The 19,428-nt window shown below is 56.3% G+C and overlaps 2 protein-coding genes across 11 annotated transcripts; one reads left to right on the top strand and one right to left on the bottom strand.

The window, feature by feature from the left end:
• Window positions 1-232: 232 nt before the first annotated feature.
• Window positions 233-17,377, top strand: LOC106038014 (serine/threonine-protein kinase PDIK1L). 10 transcript variants are annotated; one of them, XR_010826444.1, is made up of 4 exons: window positions 333-471; window positions 1,965-2,266; window positions 4,918-8,991; window positions 10,354-13,180. XR_010826444.1 is itself a non-coding variant. In XM_066982366.1 (4 exons), the coding sequence occupies exons 2-4, from the start codon at window positions 1,646-1,648 to the stop codon at window positions 5,659-5,661; spliced, it is 1,080 nt and encodes a 359-aa protein (XP_066838467.1). In that variant the 5' UTR covers window positions 359-373; window positions 875-1,645; the 3' UTR covers window positions 5,662-13,180. The 10 variants fall into 10 exon arrangements, 5 of the variants coding, with proteins under 5 accessions (XP_066838469.1, XP_066838468.1, XP_047929058.1 ...); XR_010826440.1 differs by having other exon boundaries at window positions 9,617-13,180; XR_010826441.1 differs by having other exon boundaries at window positions 4,918-9,737.
• On the bottom strand, window positions 17,350-19,029 carry C24H1orf232 (chromosome 24 C1orf232 homolog). The gene is made up of 4 exons (XM_066982371.1): window positions 18,539-19,029; window positions 18,369-18,455; window positions 18,180-18,277; window positions 17,350-17,968 (listed from the first exon to the last, which is right to left on the bottom strand). Exons 1-4 carry the CDS (start codon window positions 18,623-18,625, stop codon window positions 17,707-17,709), a joined length of 534 nt encoding a protein of 177 aa, XP_066838472.1. The 5' UTR covers window positions 18,626-19,029; the 3' UTR covers window positions 17,350-17,706.
• Window positions 19,030-19,428: the final 399 nt, after the last annotated feature.

Genomic DNA, 19,428 nt, shown 5'->3' with positions numbered 1-19,428 from the left:
AAGGACCCCCACGGGCTCCTCGCAGGACCCCCACAAGCAGCAGCCCCACCGCACCCCAACACCCTCAAGGGGGCTGCGGGACCCCAGCTGTGACAAACCCACAGAAATAAGGGAGAACAGGGCACAGAGAGGGGGGACAGCTCTCAGCCAGCAGCTCCACAGAGAGCTAAGGCGCCACAAAAGGCGCGGGGGACCCCCGTTCGCTATTGATTAACGCCGGGCGATTGATTAATTAATGACACAGAACTGAGGCGGCCGGGGGCGGTGCGAGGGGCGGGCCCTAAGATGGCCGCCGAGGGGGCGGGCCCTAAGATGGCGGCCGGGGGCGGGCCCTATAATGGCGGCCGGGCGGCGGCAGCGCGGCAGCGCTGAGGTAACGCGGGGGCCGCGTCCCCCCTCTGTCATAGAGGGACATGGCCGCGGGGTTCGGGGCTCCACGGGGAGGTTCGGAGGCGGCAGCCTCCGCCTCAGGTGTGTGTGTGTGGAGCCCCGCCGTGAGGGGCTCGGCTACCGGCGGCGGGCAGGGCCCTGTGGGGCCGCTGCTCCTCAGGCCCCGGTGCTGGGGATCGGGGGACGGGGGACGGGGGGACGGGGCCTCTCCGCCGGCAGCCCCGGGGCTGCGGGCGCTTTCTGCTCGCTGAGCACCGCGGGGTTTTCCCCGGGAGGTTTTTGGCCGCTGGTGAGGTCGCAGAGCCCTGAACCCCTCCGTGGAAGCGGCCCTGGCTCCGTGCGAGCGTTGCTGGAAGCGTTGGCTGCAGGGCTTTGAGGAGAGCTTTGAAGGGTCCGCGGTGGTATTGCCCTGAGACTGATGATACCTGTCTCTCTCTCTTTGTCTCTTTTTTTTGTTTGTTTTGTTTTCCCTCCAAAAAAATAGTACCTAAAACGCTGGAAATACTTGAAAGCTCCCTCCTAATAACAGGCTCTTTTGATGTGGTCCTTATTGCCTGGTTTACTGACCTAGAGAATTACATTTATCACTGGCATTCTTGCAAGCTATTTCTGATACACTAACTGTGATATCTTTTTTTTCTTGCATTTCATTCTGTTTGACCAGTGATATTTGGCCAGACAATTTTTTTCTGTCTATAGGCAGTGTCCCATTTCGGTCTGTTTGTATGGAGGCGGTGCTGGTGTGTTTTGATTTGTAATCCTTGAGGGAAGTGCGCAGGGAGGTTCATAAATCTGTGGCAGTGTTTGGTGTTTTTTTCCTGAGTGTGTGTGTGTCTTGTTTTCCTTACAGAGCAATATGCTTGTTTTTGTTGAAGTCGTTACCCCGATGAGCAAAGCTGCAAGTTAGGTGCTGGGTACAAGCTTCTGTAATAAGTCACTCTTTTACTCTTTTTGTAACAATAGAATTCGTACAGATGAAACCACTTGGAACATCATAGTAAAATTAAAAGTCTGTGAAGTATCCTCTTATCTTAGTACCAGAGGAAACAAAAGCATTATTAAATCCCAACAGGAATATTTATCTATGCAATTATGTTCTTAAAGACAGCTTTATTTAAATCTGTTACTCCTCAACCACAGGCTTCAACTAGAACCTCTTCTCTGCTATCCCAGGCGTGGATGGAGAGCATGACAGAGTGCTGTTACTCACGTAGACACTCACAAAGGACACTGAGAGAAAGGAGTAGGAGAGTACATGATAATCCTGTCTCAGCACAGTACAATTCTAGGTTTGAATTGTTGCCTTCCTGAAAACTGAGCTGTATTTTAAATCTTAACAGTCCCACCAAAGTGATGCACTTTTAGCTAGCCCTTAAGAGGTCCAGGTTTACAGAATAACTTCTGAAATATTCTAGCACTCGAACGCAGCGTTACGTTCCGTGCAATGCCCAGAGGTGCTGCCCTGTTATTTGAAGGGTATTGATAGACTTCATATTGCCACGCCATATGGGGGAAAATGCAGCTCAGTTCTTGTTCATAAGTTATAGTTCTGTGGGTTTTTCCCCCTTCCCCAGAACCCTTGATCTTGAAGATGGTGAGTAGCCAGCCTAAGTACGATCTAATACGGGAGGTTGGTCGTGGCAGTTATGGTGTGGTGTACGAAGCAGTCGTCAGGAAGACCTCTGCCCGGGTCGCTGTGAAAAAGATTCGGTGCCATGCTCCAGAGAACGTGGAACTAGCTCTGCGTGAGTTCTGGGCACTTAGCAGTATCAAGAGCCAGCATCCCAACGTCATTCATCTGGAGGAGTGCATCTTGCAGAAAGATGGCATGGTGCAGAAGATGTCCCATGGCTCCAGTTCCTCCCTGTACTTACAGGTACATGAAGCTGAGGTAACGGGGTGGAAGCGCTTAATATGGATGTGCAGCTGGGAGGGAAGGAGATGGGTAGCTAAGACTACTTTTGAGGTATTCTTAGTTAGGAGAGGGTATTTTCACGTTGCTGACACCCAAGAGCTACTTTGTCCTCAAAAGAGCACGTGTATTGAACAATCACCTGTATCTTTTAACTTAAAGCCATGTCACTCTAAAAGACTCCAGGATGTGCTTTGCTAATTTGAGGAAACACCGCAGGTAAAGCACAAGGGAGTTGATAGAAGTCCCGCTGCAGGGTTAACAAGTCGTACTAGTGTCTTGAGACAGAGCTCTGAAGAATTTCTTCCTCTCGGATGCCCTTAGAGGGGAAGTAGCTGTCTGATTTCTTAAAGAATTTTAAGTGTTGGCTTCCTAAATAATAAGCAATTGCTAGAGTACATGGAGCTGTTTAAAATTCTTTGTGTAAATAACTGGATCTCTTCAAAGAGAAGCAAAGGTATGATAAATAGTGGAACGGAGGAATAAATATTGCTTTTCCCTGTGTGGCTATTACAAGCTGAGTTGCCTTAAAGTTTGAAGGCACATACTTCTGGAAGAAGTACTCCAGTATATTTCAAGGGAGAACCTTGAAATCTTGTCTGATTCATTCCCTTGTCAGGGATCTGCCCCAAACTTTAAGTCAACCCTTGACAGAAACTTGTCTGTTTGGTTTAAAAAGTCAGTAGCCTGCTCAATGTTTATTGTTATCCATAGTTGACTTTTATTGTTTTGGTTTTTGTTGTTGTTGCATGCCTGGCACAGGGCCTTTTGTTACTGGACATTGATTTGACAGCACTTCACGGCTGTCCAGATCCCGTTGTGCTGGGTGCTGTATGAGCCTGAGAGCGAGGATTCTTGCCGTTGTGAACTTGCCATAGCTCGGTTGTTGTTATTGGCTGGCTTTCATGAAGGCATTAGGGTAAAACAACTCTGCTCAGCTCATACAGGAGAAATTAGTGCCTTACCTTCCTAGTTGTTAGTGGATCCCTGAGATACTGCATGAAACTTGAAGACAGCTGAACAGGGAGGAGTTTAAAAAAGGGGGTTTTGAGGGGAAGGCTGCAGGGTGGAACTGCGAGGTGGGGGGAGAGCTTCCAGGGCACCTGCAGCACTGATTTTTGCTGGTAGCCTGTTAGTAATGCAGTGCGTAGATCTTGCATGTGCGTGGGGCACAAGTGCTGCAGATTGTTTTCCTCTCCAGAGAGCAGAGAAGGGCAAAGGGCAGGGCTGAGCTGGGCTCGCTTTATAATAGCATATGCTAAAATAGAGAACCCCAGATCTCCTGTGGTGTGCCCTCTCCTCTCCCTGCCCCAGGTGCTATTACATTACAGAGCTGGGCTGGTGCAGTGGGCAGCAGGCTGGCTGGGAAGGGGGTGTCGGTGTCCCCTGCACTGCTCTGGGGCAGGACCTAAACTAGTGTCAGCTCAGCCAAGCTGATTTAGTGAGACCTGGGGACTAGCTTGGCGTCCGGGGTAGTTTTTGCTGTCCTGATGCTCTGAGCCAAAATACAAGGCCAGCTTCTGTAAACCCACGTGGAGGGAGGAACTGCGTGTTGGTGTGCTCTTGGCAAGGAGGCTTCTCCTGTGCTGCCATACCTTAATCTCCTGGTATTGACTCTGAGCCCTGAGTACACAGTTTTCGAGTTCTAACACGGAGTTACTCCTAAGTTAGTCTGGTTTGAGTACTAGCCATGCTTATAATTCAAGATAGCTATAATTTGCTACTAATTTTGCTCTTGAATGGAAAACACCACTTTTAAAGAAGTATTTTAAAATGTCTCTCTAAATATTAATAACTACCTTAATTTTTGGAAGCCTGTAGAAGCTACATTTGGTTTAGTAAACATTTGTTTGCTACTAACAAATAATGTCAAGTCTTAGAGCCAGCTCAGAGGAGCTGAAAAGGCAAATGTGTAGCTGTGTAAACAGGGTTAGCAAAAGCGACTGCTGGTTTACTCCTGCTTTTTGTATGAAGTGGCTCTTAGGACTAGCTGCTGGAGTCATTCAGTGCTTGTGTTCTAGGAAGTAGCTGGTGAATAATGATGGTGAGAAAGGTGTTACTTGCAACAGCTGTTCAGTTGTGCCTGTAGATTAGTGTTCTCCTGAGCCAAGAGCTGCTTTACTGACACTTGCTAGAATGCCTTCATGTGTAAGGAACGGAGAGCAGGCTTTAAAAACCTATCGTGATGCTGCAGAGGACAAACAGAATCTGCTGGTGCTGTGCAGGGGTTACTCGGAGCTGTGTTTGTACACGAGGCTGTTAGCAAAATGGGTGGGACAGGCTTTGTTGGGGTGGGACGCTGCCCAGCTGAAACAGATGGGAGTGAAATAGCCACTTGGTATCTCTCAAAATACTCTTATCGGGGTCTAGCTCTAGTTTCTGGGCAGCAGTGTGAGCTTGATATGCTTCGTGCACACACAAATAAAGAGGCTGTCAAATACTTTGTGATTTTCTTTTAAATCATAAGCTCTGCATTAACCTTTACTTTTACCGGTTGCGGTATCTTACTCTCTGGACTGTTGAGAGGAAGATCCAAAACTCATGCGTTTTTTCCATCATATCTTTATATTCCTGTGCTCATCAGGTAGTTATGACGCTTCTCTCCCTTGTTGCAGCTTGTAGAGACCTCGTTAAAAGGAGAAATAGTCTTTGACCCCAGAAGTGCTTATTACCTATGGTTTGTAATGGATTTCTGTGATGGAGGAGATATGAATGAGTATCTGTTGTCCCGAAAGCCTAACCGCAAGACCAACACCAGTTTCATGCTTCAGCTCAGCAGTGCCCTGGCTTTCCTGCACAAAAACCAAATTATTCATCGTGATCTCAAACCTGACAATATCCTGATATCCCAGAGCAGGATGGATGCTAGTGACTTGGAGCCCACGCTGAAAGTAGCTGATTTTGGGCTGAGTAAGGTGTGTTCGGCTTCAGGACAGAACCCCGAGGAACCAGTCAATGTAAATAAGTGTTTTCTATCAACTGCATGTGGGACTGACTTCTATATGGCCCCCGAAGTCTGGGAAGGACACTACACTGCCAAAGCAGACATTTTTGCCCTGGGGATCATAATCTGGGCGATGCTAGAAAGAATCACATTCATAGACACAGAAACAAAGAAAGAACTTCTGGGGAGTTACGTCAAGCAGGGGACGGCGATCGTGCCTGTTGGGGAGGCGCTTCTAGAAAACCCTAAAATGGAGCTACTCATCCCTGTAAAGAAAAAATCCATGAACGCTCGCATGAAACAGCTGATTAAGGAGATGCTGGCTGCCAACCCGCAGGACCGTCCCGATGCTTTTGAACTCGAGCTGCGATTAGTCAACATAGCTTTTAAAGACTATGGCAGCTGGGAGACGTGACCCGCCGAGCAGCCCGTCTCTTGGTAGAGCTGCTGCTGGCCTAACTGATGGTGCAACTTCGTGGCAGTAAAAGAAACGAGCCTGATCTCAAACCTGCAGGTTTAGTTCCTTCCGATAGAATTTTGGGTTTCATAAACTATCAGAATGTGAGTTGGCCGTTGTGTTAGCACTGCGTCGATGTGTGTGTTACCAGGATGTCCATATGCAAGTGTAAGATGTGACGGTGTTCGTTTGTGTACGTTGGCAGTGGGATGTCTTAAGAGCTGAGACGTGGTTTCCAGCAATGTCTCAGAGTATTTCCTACATTCCGGTTTCCTATATCAGTATTAGGAACTCTCATGGAAAAAGAGGTTTGCATGCTGGCAGTGCAAATCTTCAGGCTTTGTAAAGTAATTCTGTGTATATATTTATGTCTGAGTGACTGGGAGCGTATGCCTGTGTGTTGCATTCCATGGGGAAATGACACTTCTCTTAAATTATTTGCTGTGGGTCTGAATGATTGGGGTCTGCTAGAACACCGGGTGAGGAAGACGGGTGAGAAGCATTCCTTCTTCTCCAGTCCTGGATAACTTTATTATTTATTTTTGTTATCTAATGTTAAAGATAGGGTCTGAGACTTGACTTTGTAGACAAAAAAAAAATACAATGCAAGGGTATCAGCAGCTTTAAAAGTGCTGAGGTGGTTGAGTTTAGCACTTCCAGCCTAATGAGCTCATCACTGTGGGAGTCAAATTACAAGTGCATGCAATCAGGTGCTGGCATGGTGGCTAGTTCATTAACCATTCAATTCTGCTTTCCCCTACTAATCAAATACTTTATTAATCCATTAATCTACAGCTTCACAACATGCTCCCTCCTTTAAACTAGAATCCAGTAGCAAACTGAGTAGTTACGGTAGAGCTTCCATGTGAAAAGGCAAATCCCTGATGAGGGAATCCGGCAGCATAAAGCATTGTTCTGAAGATTCTCCAAAATAATGGTTACGGCACGTTTTTCTTGTTAAGCGGATCTGTTACTGGTCATGGTCTCCCTTTCTGGTGCTGCCTGTAACCTGGTAGCGACGAGGAGATGAAGGGATGGCTGTCTTCTTGAACACACCTCAAATACGGGAGAAAACTCTTAGTGATCAGTGAAAGGCGTCTCAGACTTGTGCAGCAACCTTGGCCAACCTTTGGATTTATTTTCCTCCTTTTAATAAGTAATATTTAAAACCGCTGCCAGTAGGAAAGAAAGCTTTGGAGCAGCTGGAAGGCTGCTTATCCCCCTCTCTTACTGCACAGGAGCATGTTCACGTGCTAAGAGATGTTTCATTTATGCTACCTGACACTGCAGGCCAGACAGAAGCTGCTTTGTGCTGGTATAACACTTTTTTTCTTTTGGCTGCAGGAGCATGACCTTTCCCATCAATCTGACCTTTTGGAAATGTAGTCCTTAAAAAAAAAAAGGCAGTTTTTATTAAAGCTGCAACAAAGGCTGTTTTTTCGTAATAAAATCAATTCAATGCTTTCGTTTTTCTTAAATCTTACCTGGAAACTGCCATGAAACCTGAAACTCTGCCCAGAGTGAGAAAGCAGCAAAACCAACAAATCCATAGGAGAAGCAAAGGTTTCTGATTCTACCAGACTTCTGAGGCTTGACAGGCTACAGCAGGAAGTTCTCACCTGCAGGCCTTGCCTGCCGAGTGTAGTCCTGGTGGCAGCAGTTACCTGGGGGTCCGTAGTGGTTAATTCGTAGTTTGCGTCACTTGGTGTAAGGCAGATTGCCTGAACAGTGGTGCTCAGACAAACATGTTTTCCTGTCTCAAAGCAAAACAATGTTTAGTGTCTAGATGAGCTTTCCGAAGTGACTTCGGGAGGGTGGTGCTGCGTCACACCGAGGTGTTTGGGTCCGGCAGAGTGCCTCCTGCCTGAGCTGGCAGGGATGGAGGCGAGTGCATCGTGCTGAAGGTACGGCCTCTTGCCTGCACGGATGTCCCAGCACTGCACCGTCCCTGCAGGGAGCTTCGTCTGTAAAGGAAGCCTGGGAGCCTCTCTGAGTAATGGGTGATGAGGAGAGCTCTGTTCCCGTGTTCTAGAAGTGGAGGTCTGCTCATTCTCCTGTCTTAACTGGGCTCGGTACAACTGGAGACTCAGCTTGTTAGGAGGAAAGCGAACCTCTTGCTCCCTGTGCTAGCACCTCTACAGCACTTACATCCCTGCGTGGTCGTTCAGGGAGGCTGCGTAAAGCTGAGGGTAGGTAACCTTTCAGGTCAAACTTTTGAAAATGCATTAACTTCCTCCTCTCTCCTGCCCACCCAAAAGACAGAATCAGCTCTGTTAATTCAACTCTGCTAATCTTACGGTATTAATCTACTCCAGAATAATAGTACTTACCGGTAAGGCTCTCTGCAAATCATTTGATTCTCCTCTGAAGTACTTCAAAGGATGAGCACCGAACGTGCTGCCTGCCTGCAGTGCAGAAATGAGTGCTAATGAATGCACAAAAAACTTGTTTTTTGACTCCCACAGGATGCGTTTGCACTGATTGCCACTTTAAAGGGTGGGGGTACCTGAAATCCCTCGCATGGTGCTTAGCCTTGCTGTTGGGTGACACCGAGCATTTCCTTGGCTCGTTGAATGACAGTCCTTGAGGTTTGTGTTCTGTTTGATTTTTGTTGTCTGAGGTCTCTGTTTTCAAACCTTCGGTAAAGCAAACTGTTGTAGCAGCTACAGAACTATTCACCAGCGTGACACAAAGTCAAGATACTCTTCGGCACTCAGAAAAGGTTTTTTTCAAATCTTTCTTTAAAAATTGTAAAATATATTTTGTGCAGAATTTATAATGGGGGAGATTATTGTGTAATTTATTAAGTTCATGACTTTTTTTGAAATAAAACCTGGATTTTGATGAAGCTTTTGAACTCTCTACCGAGAAATGCTTTCCTTTCAGTCAGCACAATGTCACCCAGGTGCCAGGCAGGCTGCAGAAAGGTTTACTCGCTCTGCTAGAGGAGTAGTGAGCTGTAGGAGTACTCGAAGTGCCTTCAGGGTGGAAAAGATGCTGGGTCGGCCAGGAGCTGTGCTCGCTGTGTGGGGGTAGCGGCGGTGCCAGGCTCTGGCAGGTACGCAATGTGCTGCTGGAGGATTTGCCAGAGCCCGGCGCTGCTGGATGTGCCCGCAGCTGGCTTCTGGACCAGCTGAGGTGAGCCCTGGCTGTGTGGAGCCTTCTGCTGAGCCTCTTAAGAGTCAAAGCGCTGCTCCTCTGGGTGTGCTGCTTCCTTTTCAAAGACGGGATTAAAGACGGAAGAAGTCTCGCATCCACTGCGTGCTTGAAGCTGTTACTACAAGCAGAGTGAGTACCACCCTGGGCTGCATGGAAATCTCCGGCAGCCTCTGTCTGCTCTGTTACTGGTATGACGATTTGAGGCTGTGAATAGATGCTGCTGCTTTTCTGGGCGCTGCTGCACCTCCTCCCTCTGAAGCAAGCCTTCCCCCTGCGGGGAACGGGTGCTGGAGTAGCAAACTCTCACCCAGAAGACCTCCAGCTGTTCCTCGGTGGGTGAGCCCTGTTCCCCTCTCCCCAGCACGCTGCAATCCCCCGTGCAGAGAGCTGAGGGCAGCCGGGTAAAAGCATCCTCCCGCACGCTTCCCTCCTGCGTGCGGGGGCTGAGCTGTTTGATCCAGCCTGGTTTTGTTCGGAGCTGGTGGCAGAGCTGGTGCTGGGGCTGACCCAGCTGTAAATGGTGTCCTGGGGGCCGCGAGGTGCTGGCGACCCGCTGGTCTCACACGCCCCGAGAAACCTTAGAAATAAAGGTGAAGAAATGCTATTACTTATACATGGTACAAGAGGCGAAGGTCATTTGCATGTTTTTAATTAAAAAGTGCTCCAGAACAAAGGGTTGTGCAGACTGGGAGTGAGACTAGCGCAAACTGGAAATGCCTTAAATTATCCCGTCCTCCTGTTTTTACCTCACCAGCAAACCCAAACCCAGTAGCCTCATGGATGCCGGGTGTGCTTGCATTGTCGCCTGGAGTTTTGTGTTCCCCGGTGCTGCAGGCAGGCAGGTCCCCGCCCGGCCAGGAGCTGTGGTGAAATCTGTAAGTCAGCACAGTCGTTGCAAAAGAGAAAGGGTTTGAAATTTACATTTTTCTTTTCCATTAAAGGATAAGCACCTTAATTAAAGGGGAGAGTTGCACCTCTGGTTAGCTGTAAGACCGGTGACTTTAAATACAGACACAAGCTAAATCCCTCCCCCGTAAAATGGAGGAAACTGAACCTACACACTTGAAATATGCCTAGTGCGTGGAAAACAAAAATTAAAATCTCTGAAGAAATGCTGTTGCAGACCCTAGAAGTTAAACAAAGCTGCATCTCAGCTCAAATAACCCACCCCCTGCTTTATTTTGCTCGTCTCGCAGAGTGCAGAGTCCTCGGGCTGCGGATTGCCCGTCCCGTTTCCTCGGGCAGGGTTTGGCTGGGAGCTCCCTGCCCCGTAGCGCTGGGGCTGCGAGCTCGTGTTTGTGTTTGGTGCTTGGTGCCCGTTTGAACGCGGCTGTCCGTCGTGCCAGCCAATTGCCGCTCCTGCCTGAGCCGCGGCGCGATGGCGGGCGTTGTTTTCTGGGGGAGATGAGGCCCTGCCTGCGGTGGCAGCGCTGCCCGCCCCTTGGAAGGATGCCCTCGCTCTGAAGTAACGTCTCTTTTCCTCTCGTGCAGCGGCTGAGCAGACACGCTCGGGTGGACTCTGGACTGCGGGCAGCACGGAGGTAACCTCTGCGGTGCTTCGCCCCTCGCTGTGCCCGTGTCGCCCGAATCCTCTCTGGGATCCATCGCGAAGTGTTTTCGGTCTTCACTGGTGGCCTGCGCTGTAAGCCCAAGAAGCGGGGTCCCTCGGGGAGCTTGTTACAAGTCTTTAAACATAAACTGCAGTTCGTTGGCAGCTCAGGCGCTGCTGGGCACTGACCGGGTTTCGTTTCCTTTTTGCTCGGGGTCTGGGAGCAGTTCATGCAAAGTGCTGGCTATTCTTACACGCAATTAAGGAAGAGGGATCTGTCTCAAGTGTCACAAGCTGTCCTGAGTGCCTGCACTGTATTTGGGGAGGGGTTGGGAGGTGGAAATCCCAGCCCGAGCTGCTGCTGCTGCTTCTCCCCTCTTACCACCAGGTCTGTAAGCATTTGGGGGAGTCGGAGGCCGTCTGCCTCTGTAAGCAGAGCAGGGGGAGCACGGAGAAGCTGAGCGACCCCAAAGATCAGCCAGCAGCCCCAGTGCGTCGCTGCAAGAGGAGCCACGGCCCAGGTGATGTTCTCCTCTTCGAGTCCCTTCGTTCCCAGATGAGTTTCCAGATTACCTGGGTGCCTGGAGCAGAAACACTTGCATAAGGGCTGCAGTCCCCGAGGAGCAGCCGGTGCCTGGGCCCTGTGGGCTGAGCTGGCAGGTGGCGAATTGGAGCTGTGGCTGCCACGGGCCTGGGGAGGAGGAGCAGGAGGAAGGCAACCTCCCTTGGGTGCCTCTCCCATAAATCCTGCTCCTTTCAAATGCTTTAACCAGGTAACGTACGCTGGGTTTGGGTGCTAGAGGGCATGGCTGACGTGCTTTGCATCTCTTGAAGCGGGTGAAGGGAGCAGCAGCGTTAGAATTGCAAGTGCTCTGGGGTTTGAAACGAAAACAACAAAATGTCCGTGGGTCCTTTGCAGCAGGTGGGGGGTTCAGCCCAGACACTCCTATTTCGGAGACCCCTCTGTCGTGGTTACCTTCCCTTTCTCAACCTGTGTCCGTGGTCCGAATACTGACTGCTTTTGCTTCCCAGACTGGTGCAGGCACCCCAAGTCAGCGAGGCCAGCCTCACCCTGCAGCGTGGTTTGAAGCCCTGCCTGTCGGTAGGGCACGAACATCTGCGTGAGGCTCCGTGTCCTCCTCTCCTGCGCCCAACTGCTCTCCAGTTCCTACTTGCACAAACTTGTGGGTGGCTGCCTTAGATGAGGTGTTGGTTTCAGATTTATTTATGCCCATTTGAGCCCTTGATATTTTTAAACTTGTATAGCAGGCCTTCCACTCTTGCTCTGTCCCAAATACACGTTTGTGCATCTTGAGCCCTCTGGCTTGCAGCCATACAGCCTTGAGCCTGCCAGCTCACTTCGGCTGCTCTCCCCTCTTTGGTATTTACATGGGCCTCAGACCAGAAAGGGCTTCTGTGGGTTGGGAAAGTAAGCTGGCAAGTAGAAACAGATGGCGATGTTATCAGTTCCCTCAGCCATGTCTGCACCTGGTCACAGTAGTGTTAAAGTGATTTGCAAAGGAGAAATGCATCTGGAGAGGTGACTGAGGGGCATGTTGAGCCCTGACCGCTATCCCGTGGCAAGGCTCGACTCCGGAGAAGTGGATCTCCATATTTACCGTTTGTTTGCAGACCAGGTTGTTATTTTTCAGCTTTTTCTTGTATCCTGGTACATGCTGGGCTCTTTGGGTGTTTTGAGACCTTTCCCAGGAAGCCCAGTGGTGCTGAGGGGTCAGAGCTTCCTCCCTAGGAGGCCACGTCTCTGCATGCCCCGAGCAGACCTGTGGGACGGCAGGTTAAGGACTATACAGAGAGCCCTTCTCTGCCTTTGGAGGAGCAGGGCTGTGAGCTCTGCTTATCCACACCAAATTTCCCTCTCTGGAAATCAGCTCATCCTCCCTGCAGAGGCAGTTGGCTGTCGACAGCCTCAGTCCTCCTCCAGGTGTGGCTGTCATAGCCTCGGGGCTGCTCCTCTGGGGTGGGTCAGGGCTGCGGCAGGGCCCTGGTGATCTTGCAGAGCTCTTCTGGGGATCTTCTTCTGTGGTTCCGCCTCCTGGAGCCTGCGGTGCGTGATTACGTGCCCACCTCGTACATGTCTCCACAAACTGGGAGAGGGGAGGTCTTGCTGGGAGCGGAGCTGTTTGATCAGGAGCTGGGCGTACTCTGAGAAGTCACTTGGGAGGGGTGAGCTGTGCTCTTGGACCTTTGGGGACTTTCTCAACCTTCTCTCCCATCACAGGCTGAAAGCATCCTCCAGCTGGACCCAAACCTGCGACTCTCCCGTAATCACTGGCCAGGCAGTGCTGAAGCAGTAAGACAGACAGGCTTAATTAAATAACAAACTTGAAGGGGCTGTGTGACTAAGAAATGCCACCCAGTGCGTTTACAAGAGGCTGCTTAATTGGGTAAATCACTTAAATCACTTCCTAGAAACTGAGGTGACAGCCACCCCCCCTCACCCAGGGCTTAAGGAGCTGCCTGGCCTCCTGATGCCAGGGAGGATCCCTCAAACCGCCCCTTTTGAATCCCCCAAAGAATTTGGCTCGTGCAAACTGTAGTTCAGCAGTAAGTGCCTGCTGCCTGTGCCCCCCCCGTCTGTCTGTCTGTCTGTGCTGTTCCCAGGGCAGGGGAAGTGGCAGGCGCTTGGTGGAAGTGCATCACGGGGACACGCCACAGAAAAAGGGAATCAGAGGCTGCTCTTACTCATGGCTGTCTTTACCAGAATGGCTGCCTGAATTCCGGCTCGGAAAATAAACCTGTCTTAATGAACCGCGATTCCTGTTTGGTGTTAAAACTGAGGTGGGTGGGGAGCAGATCCCAGTCCTGGCACGGGTTTCTCAGCCTCTTGTCCCCATCCTTTTCCCGTTTTCCTCTGGAGCATCCCGCACTGTCCGGGTGGTGCTGGGAGCACAGCTCGGTGCGTTGCTCCTCCCCGGGTTTGTCCCTATTTTTGCTTTTGCTGGGGTTTGGCCTGTGCCAGCAGAGCTCAGGCAAGCTTTGCTGTCTCAGATCTTGCTAAGGCCTCAACTTCAGGCTTGGTTTTTCCAGCACTGGGGGGTGCTGGCCCAAGCCCCCACCCCTCCTGGCCCCCATTCCTGCCACGGGGAGCTGCTGGGCGCTGACCCAGCCCCGGTTCCCGGCACTGGCAGTGACACCAGCAGTGACACCGGCGCTGCAGGAAGGAACTGGCGTGGGGGCAGGCAGGCTCGCGGCCATGTCCCCCTTCTTTAAGGGAACCTGCAGGTCCTGTGCCAAATTTCGTGGCTTTGTCCCTGCTACAGCCTCCTGGTTTCCTCTTCGGCTTCCTGGATGCAGGGAGCTGATGCAGGTCCCTGGGGTTGCCCAGGCTCTGCAGCACAAGCTCTGGGGAGCCTGAGTCCCCCCCTGCCGGGTGGGCTGGGGCGGTGTGTGGGGCCAGGGGGATGCTCGGCCCTCCAGGAAGGGGAGAGGGCAGAGGTAAAAATAACCCCCTGGGCTGGCTCCGGTCCCTGTGGCTTCCTGCAATTTACAGCCCTTCCCGGGGGAAGAGGAGGCAGGAACCTTCCTGGCTCAGAGCTCGCTTTGACCCTTTCACCACCGACAGAGGAGGGGTCGGGACTTTTCCTTGCTCTGTTCCGCCTGCCTGCTGTGGGACCCTGGGGAAGGGGGATTGCGGTGGGCTCCTGCTCTTGAGCTGGGCTCAGCATCTCCAGGGCAGGTAGAGGGGGGGAAAAGCTGGTGCAGTGGATGCGCTTCCATCCTTCTGCTCCTGGTGCAAAGTGTGTGAGGGGGGCGGACAGGCTGGGCCCCACCTGAGAGAAGGCAGACACCGCTGCTAGCGGACCCCCAGGGGCAGAGGGTGGTGGGGAGCCTGTCCCTAAATCAGGATCCTGGCCGGGCTCCCATAGGGAGGCAAAAAGGGCTGGGAGAGGAGATGGAGCCTGCGGCTGCAGGAGGAGAGGGGTTAATGCCGGCTGTGCGGGGGTCTGGGGTGCGAAGGCTGTGGGAATGGGGGCCCCCATGCCAGCAGGGTGCTGGCAGGCAGCGGTTGTGTTGACGGGGCTGGGCTGGCAGGGGTTAACGGGGTGGCTCTTCCTCCCCCTCTATATGAGGCTCCTGCAGCTCTGGGCTCAGTTTGCTGCTGGCGGCCGGAGGGACAGGAGCGGCGGCGACCAGCGGAGCACCCCTGACCCCTGTGTGGGCCCAGGTGAGCGAGAGCATCCTCTGCTGGCCCAGCTGCTGGGCGCGGGGCCTGGCGCTGGGCTGGGGGTGCGGGGACGCTGGCACCCTGGGCGTGCTGGCTGTGCCCAGTGATGGGACCACGTGTGGGGGCAGCATCCCTTGAACCGCCCCAGAGCTCTGCCTGAAACCCAGGGAGGTTTGGGAGTTTGCCCCCTTAGGAGTACAGGAGCAGAACAGCTCCGTGCCTCAGTTTACCCATCTGTAAAATGGGGTGGGCGCAACGCTGCAGCCCCCGGGCTGCGTGTCGGGGCAGAAGGCCCCCGGCTGTCTGCTCTCTGTTAGCCGTGTTCTGCCCGTCCTCGCCGCCTCCCCAGAGGAGGCTCCTCACGGCCATTTGGGCTTCTCCTGAGGGCCACCATCTGCTTTGGGCATTTACAGCCCGCGGCCAGGCCCCACCTCCGCCGCCCGATTTATGGCCCTGGCCCTGCACGCCCGCGCCGGCTGCCTCCGAACCATCCTCGTCCTCTGCTGTCCCCTCACAGATGCTCGGGTAAAGCTGAGCAGGAGCCGTCGTTAGCCCCCAGGGCTAACAGAAGCCCTTTGCTCCTTGAACCCCACAAATGGAGGCAGGAGAGGGTCAGAGGATCGCTTATCCCAGCGCTCGGGATCCCCCCGCTGCGGAGGGACCGGGGAGGCCGGGCTGACCCCACTGCCCCCGGCAGCCTCGGTGCCGACTGTCTGCCGCAAGCAGCCTCCGCTTAAAATAAACCTGCCCCGAGCTCCTTTGTTTTCCTTTCCGAAAAGGGAAGCGGGGCCAGGGCCCGGCCCAGGCCAGCGCCGCGGGGAGCCGCGATGCCCGCATGGCACGGAAACCCCGCTGGCCAAAACGGCCCCGGCCAACGCGGCCCCGCTGCCGGCACGCTCAGAGGTAGGGCCAGGGAAGCTCGCTGGCTTCCCCGCGCTGTCTTTGTTCTGCTGTCCCTGGGCTCATAAAGATAAGGCGGTGGCTCCGGTATTTTTTCCTGTTTGAAGCCGCTCTTGGGATCTCGGTGAAGCCGGCGGATGCTCGGCGCTTCGCTCTTCCTGCCCGTGATTGTTCCCGCAATGGCTTGCGGGGCACCTCTGCTGGGGGTAGGGGACAGCCCCGGTCCCCGCTTCGCTCCTGGTCCTTCTGCTGGCAGTGCCAACCCCGTCCTCGGTGCCAGCCCCATCCTCAGTACTAACCCCGTCTCTCCTCTCTCCTCCCAGGGCCGTAGCTGAGTCCAGGCGCCCAGCAGACCTTTGGGGTCCCCGTCCCACCCGGAGCCGGCTGGGGGCTGGCGGGCGATGGTCCCCCTCGGCAGCTCCCCCCGAGCAGTGTGCTCCCCCGGCAGCGTGCGCCTGGCGTCCCCCGGCCGCGGCGTCTCCCCCCTGCGCCTGCTGAACCGGGGCCCCGAGTACCTGCGGGAGCAGGTGGCGGGGGGCAGCGGGGGCCGCGCGCCCAGCGCCGTGGAGCGCCTGGAGGCCGACAAAGCCAAATACGTCAAATCGCAGCAGGTCATCAACAGCCGGCAGGAGCCGGCGCTGCGGGGCTGCTCGCCCCGCTTCTCCCCCCGCGGCCGGCGCCTGCTCGCCCTCCAGCAGTGCCACGAGCTCTGCCAGGGCTCGGACCTGAGCCGCGACGGCCCCCGCAAGCCGCCGTGCCCCCAGTCCCCCGTGCTGCGGAGGGGCGGCAGCGGCAAGCGCCTGCTGAGGCCCGACTCGCTCATCATTTACCGGCAGAAACGGGACTGCCCGGTCATCAACAAGGAGAACAAGGGCTACGGGCTGGTCAGGCGCCTCTTCCAGGGGCCGCTCAGGGACAAGCCCCCCAGCTCCCCCCCAGCCCGCGGGCTGGCCGGAGCCCCCGAGAGCCCCATGCTGTGGGTGCCCACGGAGCGAGCGGAGCCGAGGACACCGGGCACCACCACCAGCAGCAGAAGCGGCAGCGGCAGCAACATCTTCCAGCTGCCCGGCGGCCCCGTGGCGCAGCCCCCCGCAGCCCCCAGCCCGGCCCAGACCCCCGCCTCCCCCAGCCCCAGCAAGCCAGCGCTGGGCCTGCGCCTCTCGCTGCCGCTGTCAGAGCAGGAGCGCTTCTTCAACTACTGCGGGCTGGACCGGGCGCTGGTGGAGGGGCTGGGGCAGGAGCGGTTCGTGCCGGCGGGCTGGGACAACGCCTCGACGAAGTTCCCCGGCTCCTGCGAGTGGGAGCCCAGCCAGGCCTCGGGGGGCAGCGGGGAGGACGCGGGGCCGGGCGACGAGGAGCAGGACGCCCGGCTCTGCTCCGCCGTTTCGGTGGTGGAGCGCAACGCCCGCGTCATCAAGTGGCTCTACGGCTGCCAGCGAGCCTGGGCGGCCGCCAAGGAGTCCACGGTGTGAAACAACGAGCCCCGGCCGGCCCCGCGGGGGTCGGGGTGGCAGGATGCGGCCCCTTGCCCGGGCTGGAGGAGGCCTGCAGCCAGCGGCCATCCTCGGCCCCGGCACCGCGGGGCTGCTGCTGGCCGGCAGGGACACCAGGTCTGCCCCTTGGGGGACGTGTTTTGGGGTGCGGACACACGACTGAGTGTGGTGGGGTGCCCGGGGGGCTCCCCTGGGTGGGTTCAGCCACAGCCCCGGGGGCCCGCAGGCTGCTGTGCCCCATTGGGTCCCCTCCTCTTGGTCCTCCCTGTTTCTGGATGTGGTCTGGGATGGGGGGCAGAGCCCGAGCCCCCTCCTCAATGCTGTCCTCGCCAGAAAAGGGGCCGCTGGGACGGGAGCAGGGCTCAATAAACCCATGTTTTTTTTCTAGCCTGGCTGTGTGTGTGGTTTCTGCCAGCAAAGCCTGGGGACGATGCTTTGGGGCTGGGGGTGGTGCCCCCCCTCCATCCCTCTGGAGGGTCTTGGCCGCCTGGGGCAGCTCCGAGGCCTTGGGGACACGATGGGGTGGCTCCGTGGGTGACCGGGCTGCTGGGGGGGGCATGAAGGCAAAGAAAGCACCACACACGCTTAGGGAAAAGGCACCTCGGGGTCTTTAGTGCCGGCACCTCCACATCCCCAAAGCCCACCACGGCACCACCGGCGGGGGCTGCCGCAGAGTCCAGCCGGTGCCTCCTCCTCCTCCTCCTCCTCCTCCTCCTCTAGTTGCCCTTGGGGGCGTTTTTATTTCGGATTTCAGCCAGCTTGCTGGCCAGGAAGCCCCACCTGAAGGCCCCTTCCTCCGGCTCCCGCAGGTCGTAGGGGCCCGCGTCCCCTGGCGGCTCCCCGGGGCTCTCGCCCGGCTCCGTCGGGGGCTCCTCCTGGTGGGGGGCCGACGCCTGCTGCCACTTGGTAGCGAAGAGATCCCAAAATCCGTGTGTTTTCTGGGAGGGGGGCGGCTCTGCTGGTGAGGCAGCCGGCGGGCTGGGGGGAGAGCGGGGTCGGGGACGTCACCGCAGGGCCCTTCTCACCGTGCCCATCCCTTCCCGAACCCGCTGCCACACCAGGGGGTGTCCGAGCCCCCCAACCTCTTGGTCACGGGGTGGGGGACCGCAGGTGAGGGGGTGGGGGTGACGTGGGGCTACAGAGCCCTGGGGGTGGCTCTGGGCCCCCCCAGCACCGAGCCACAACTTACTGGTCTGCGCAGGGCTCCGGGCTGAGCAGCTGGTGCTCGTCCTCGCGGGCGAAGAGGGACGAGAGGGTCCGCCAGCCCCTGGCGCCCACCCCCTGCACCTGGGGGCGAGGCACAGAGGGGGGGGGGTCACCGGGGCTCCCCTGGTCCCACAGCAGCCCCCCTCTCACTGCCCCCCCCCCCCAGCCTCACCTTCCTCGCCAGCTGCGACACGGGGCCGGGTCCCTCCTCCATCAGCGCGGGGGGCTCGGCCGCCTCCATCAGCTCAGCGGGGTCCCCCTGCAACGAAGCCCCCCCCCCCCCGGTGAGGGCAGGGGGAGGACGGGGGGCTCTGCCCGCCCGTGGCCCCCCCCCATGTTTACCTCCTCCTGCAGCGCCCCGTCAGCCTGCGCGCCCCCCAGGGCCTGCAGCACCCTGGCCTTGTAGAGCCCCCAGAAGCCCTGGGTCATGGCGAGGGGCTGGCGGGACGGAGCCGATGGGTGCCGGGGAGCAGGAGGGGTGGGGGGCCGGGCCCCCCCCCGCGCCGCCCCGGCGATCCGGTGTCCTCATTAAAGTTTCAGGGGCCGCTCTCGACGCACAAAGGGGAACCTGAGCCCGGCCAGAGCTGGGGGCGCAGCGGGGGCGGCCGCTCCGGTCACCCCAAAGCCGCCCCCTGGTCCCCGGTGCCCCTCACCCGGGGGGGGGGTCACCAATGGGGGGTACACCGAGCCCGTGGTGGCGAGCTGGTGCTGGGGTCACTGCTGTCCCCCCCCCTTGTCCCCAAGGTGTAACTGATCGCCCGGGGCAGGAAACGCGATCGGTGGCCTTGGGGCACCCGAGCAGCACCGGGGGGGCACCGGGGGCACCCTGGCACCGAGCCTGGGACCCTGGGGGCAGGACGGAGGGGGGGGGCAGCCACGGGGGGGGGTCGGGGCCGTGCTTGGGGCGGTGTGGGGATGGGGGTGTGGGCAGGGCGGGGGGGTGACACTGGGGGGTGACACAGGGGAGGTGACACTGGGGGGGTGACATTGAGAGGTGGCACTGGGGGTGACACTGGGGGCTGTCACCAAAGGGTGACACTGGGGGGGGTGACACCAGGGGGTGACAACAGCAGGGTGACACTGGGAGGGGGGGCACTGGGGAGGGGACACTGAAGGATGACATGGGGGGGTGACACCAGGGGGTGACACTGGGAGGGGGACGCTGGGGGGGATACTGGGGAGGTGACACTGGGAGGTGACACCGAGGGGTGACACGGGCGGGGGGGGCGCTG

The sequence above is a fragment of the Anser cygnoides genome, chromosome 24 (assembly GCF_040182565.1).
Source record: "Anser cygnoides isolate HZ-2024a breed goose chromosome 24, Taihu_goose_T2T_genome, whole genome shotgun sequence".
Taxonomy (NCBI): domain Eukaryota; kingdom Metazoa; phylum Chordata; class Aves; order Anseriformes; family Anatidae; genus Anser; species Anser cygnoides.
The sequence above is the reverse complement of the archived record's forward strand: the minus strand, read 5'-3'. Positions and strand labels throughout refer to the sequence as shown.

Bases quoted from the DNA above. Each gene is read 5' to 3' on its own strand.
- LOC106038014 (XM_048073101.2), top strand. From the start codon at position 414: ATGGCCGCGGGGTTCGGGGCTCCACGGGGAGGTTCGGAGGCGGCAGCC. The intron at 472-1,964 runs GTGTGTGTGTGT...CCCCTTCCCCAG, and splicing joins GGCGGCAGCCTCCGCCTCAG to AACCCTTGATCTTGAAGATG. The intron at 2,267-4,917 runs GTACATGAAGCT...CCCTTGTTGCAG, and splicing joins GTTCCTCCCTGTACTTACAG to CTTGTAGAGACCTCGTTAAA.
- C24H1orf232 (XM_066982371.1), bottom strand. From the start codon at position 18,625: ATGACCCAGGGCTTCTGGGGGCTCTACAAGGCCAGGGTGCTGCAGGCC. The intron at 18,456-18,538 runs GTAAACATGGGG...GCTTCGTTGCAG, and splicing joins ACGGGGCGCTGCAGGAGGAG to GGGGACCCCGCTGAGCTGAT. The intron at 17,969-18,179 runs GTAAGTTGTGGC...CTCTCCCCCCAG, and splicing joins CCGGAGCCCTGCGCAGACCA to CCCGCCGGCTGCCTCACCAG.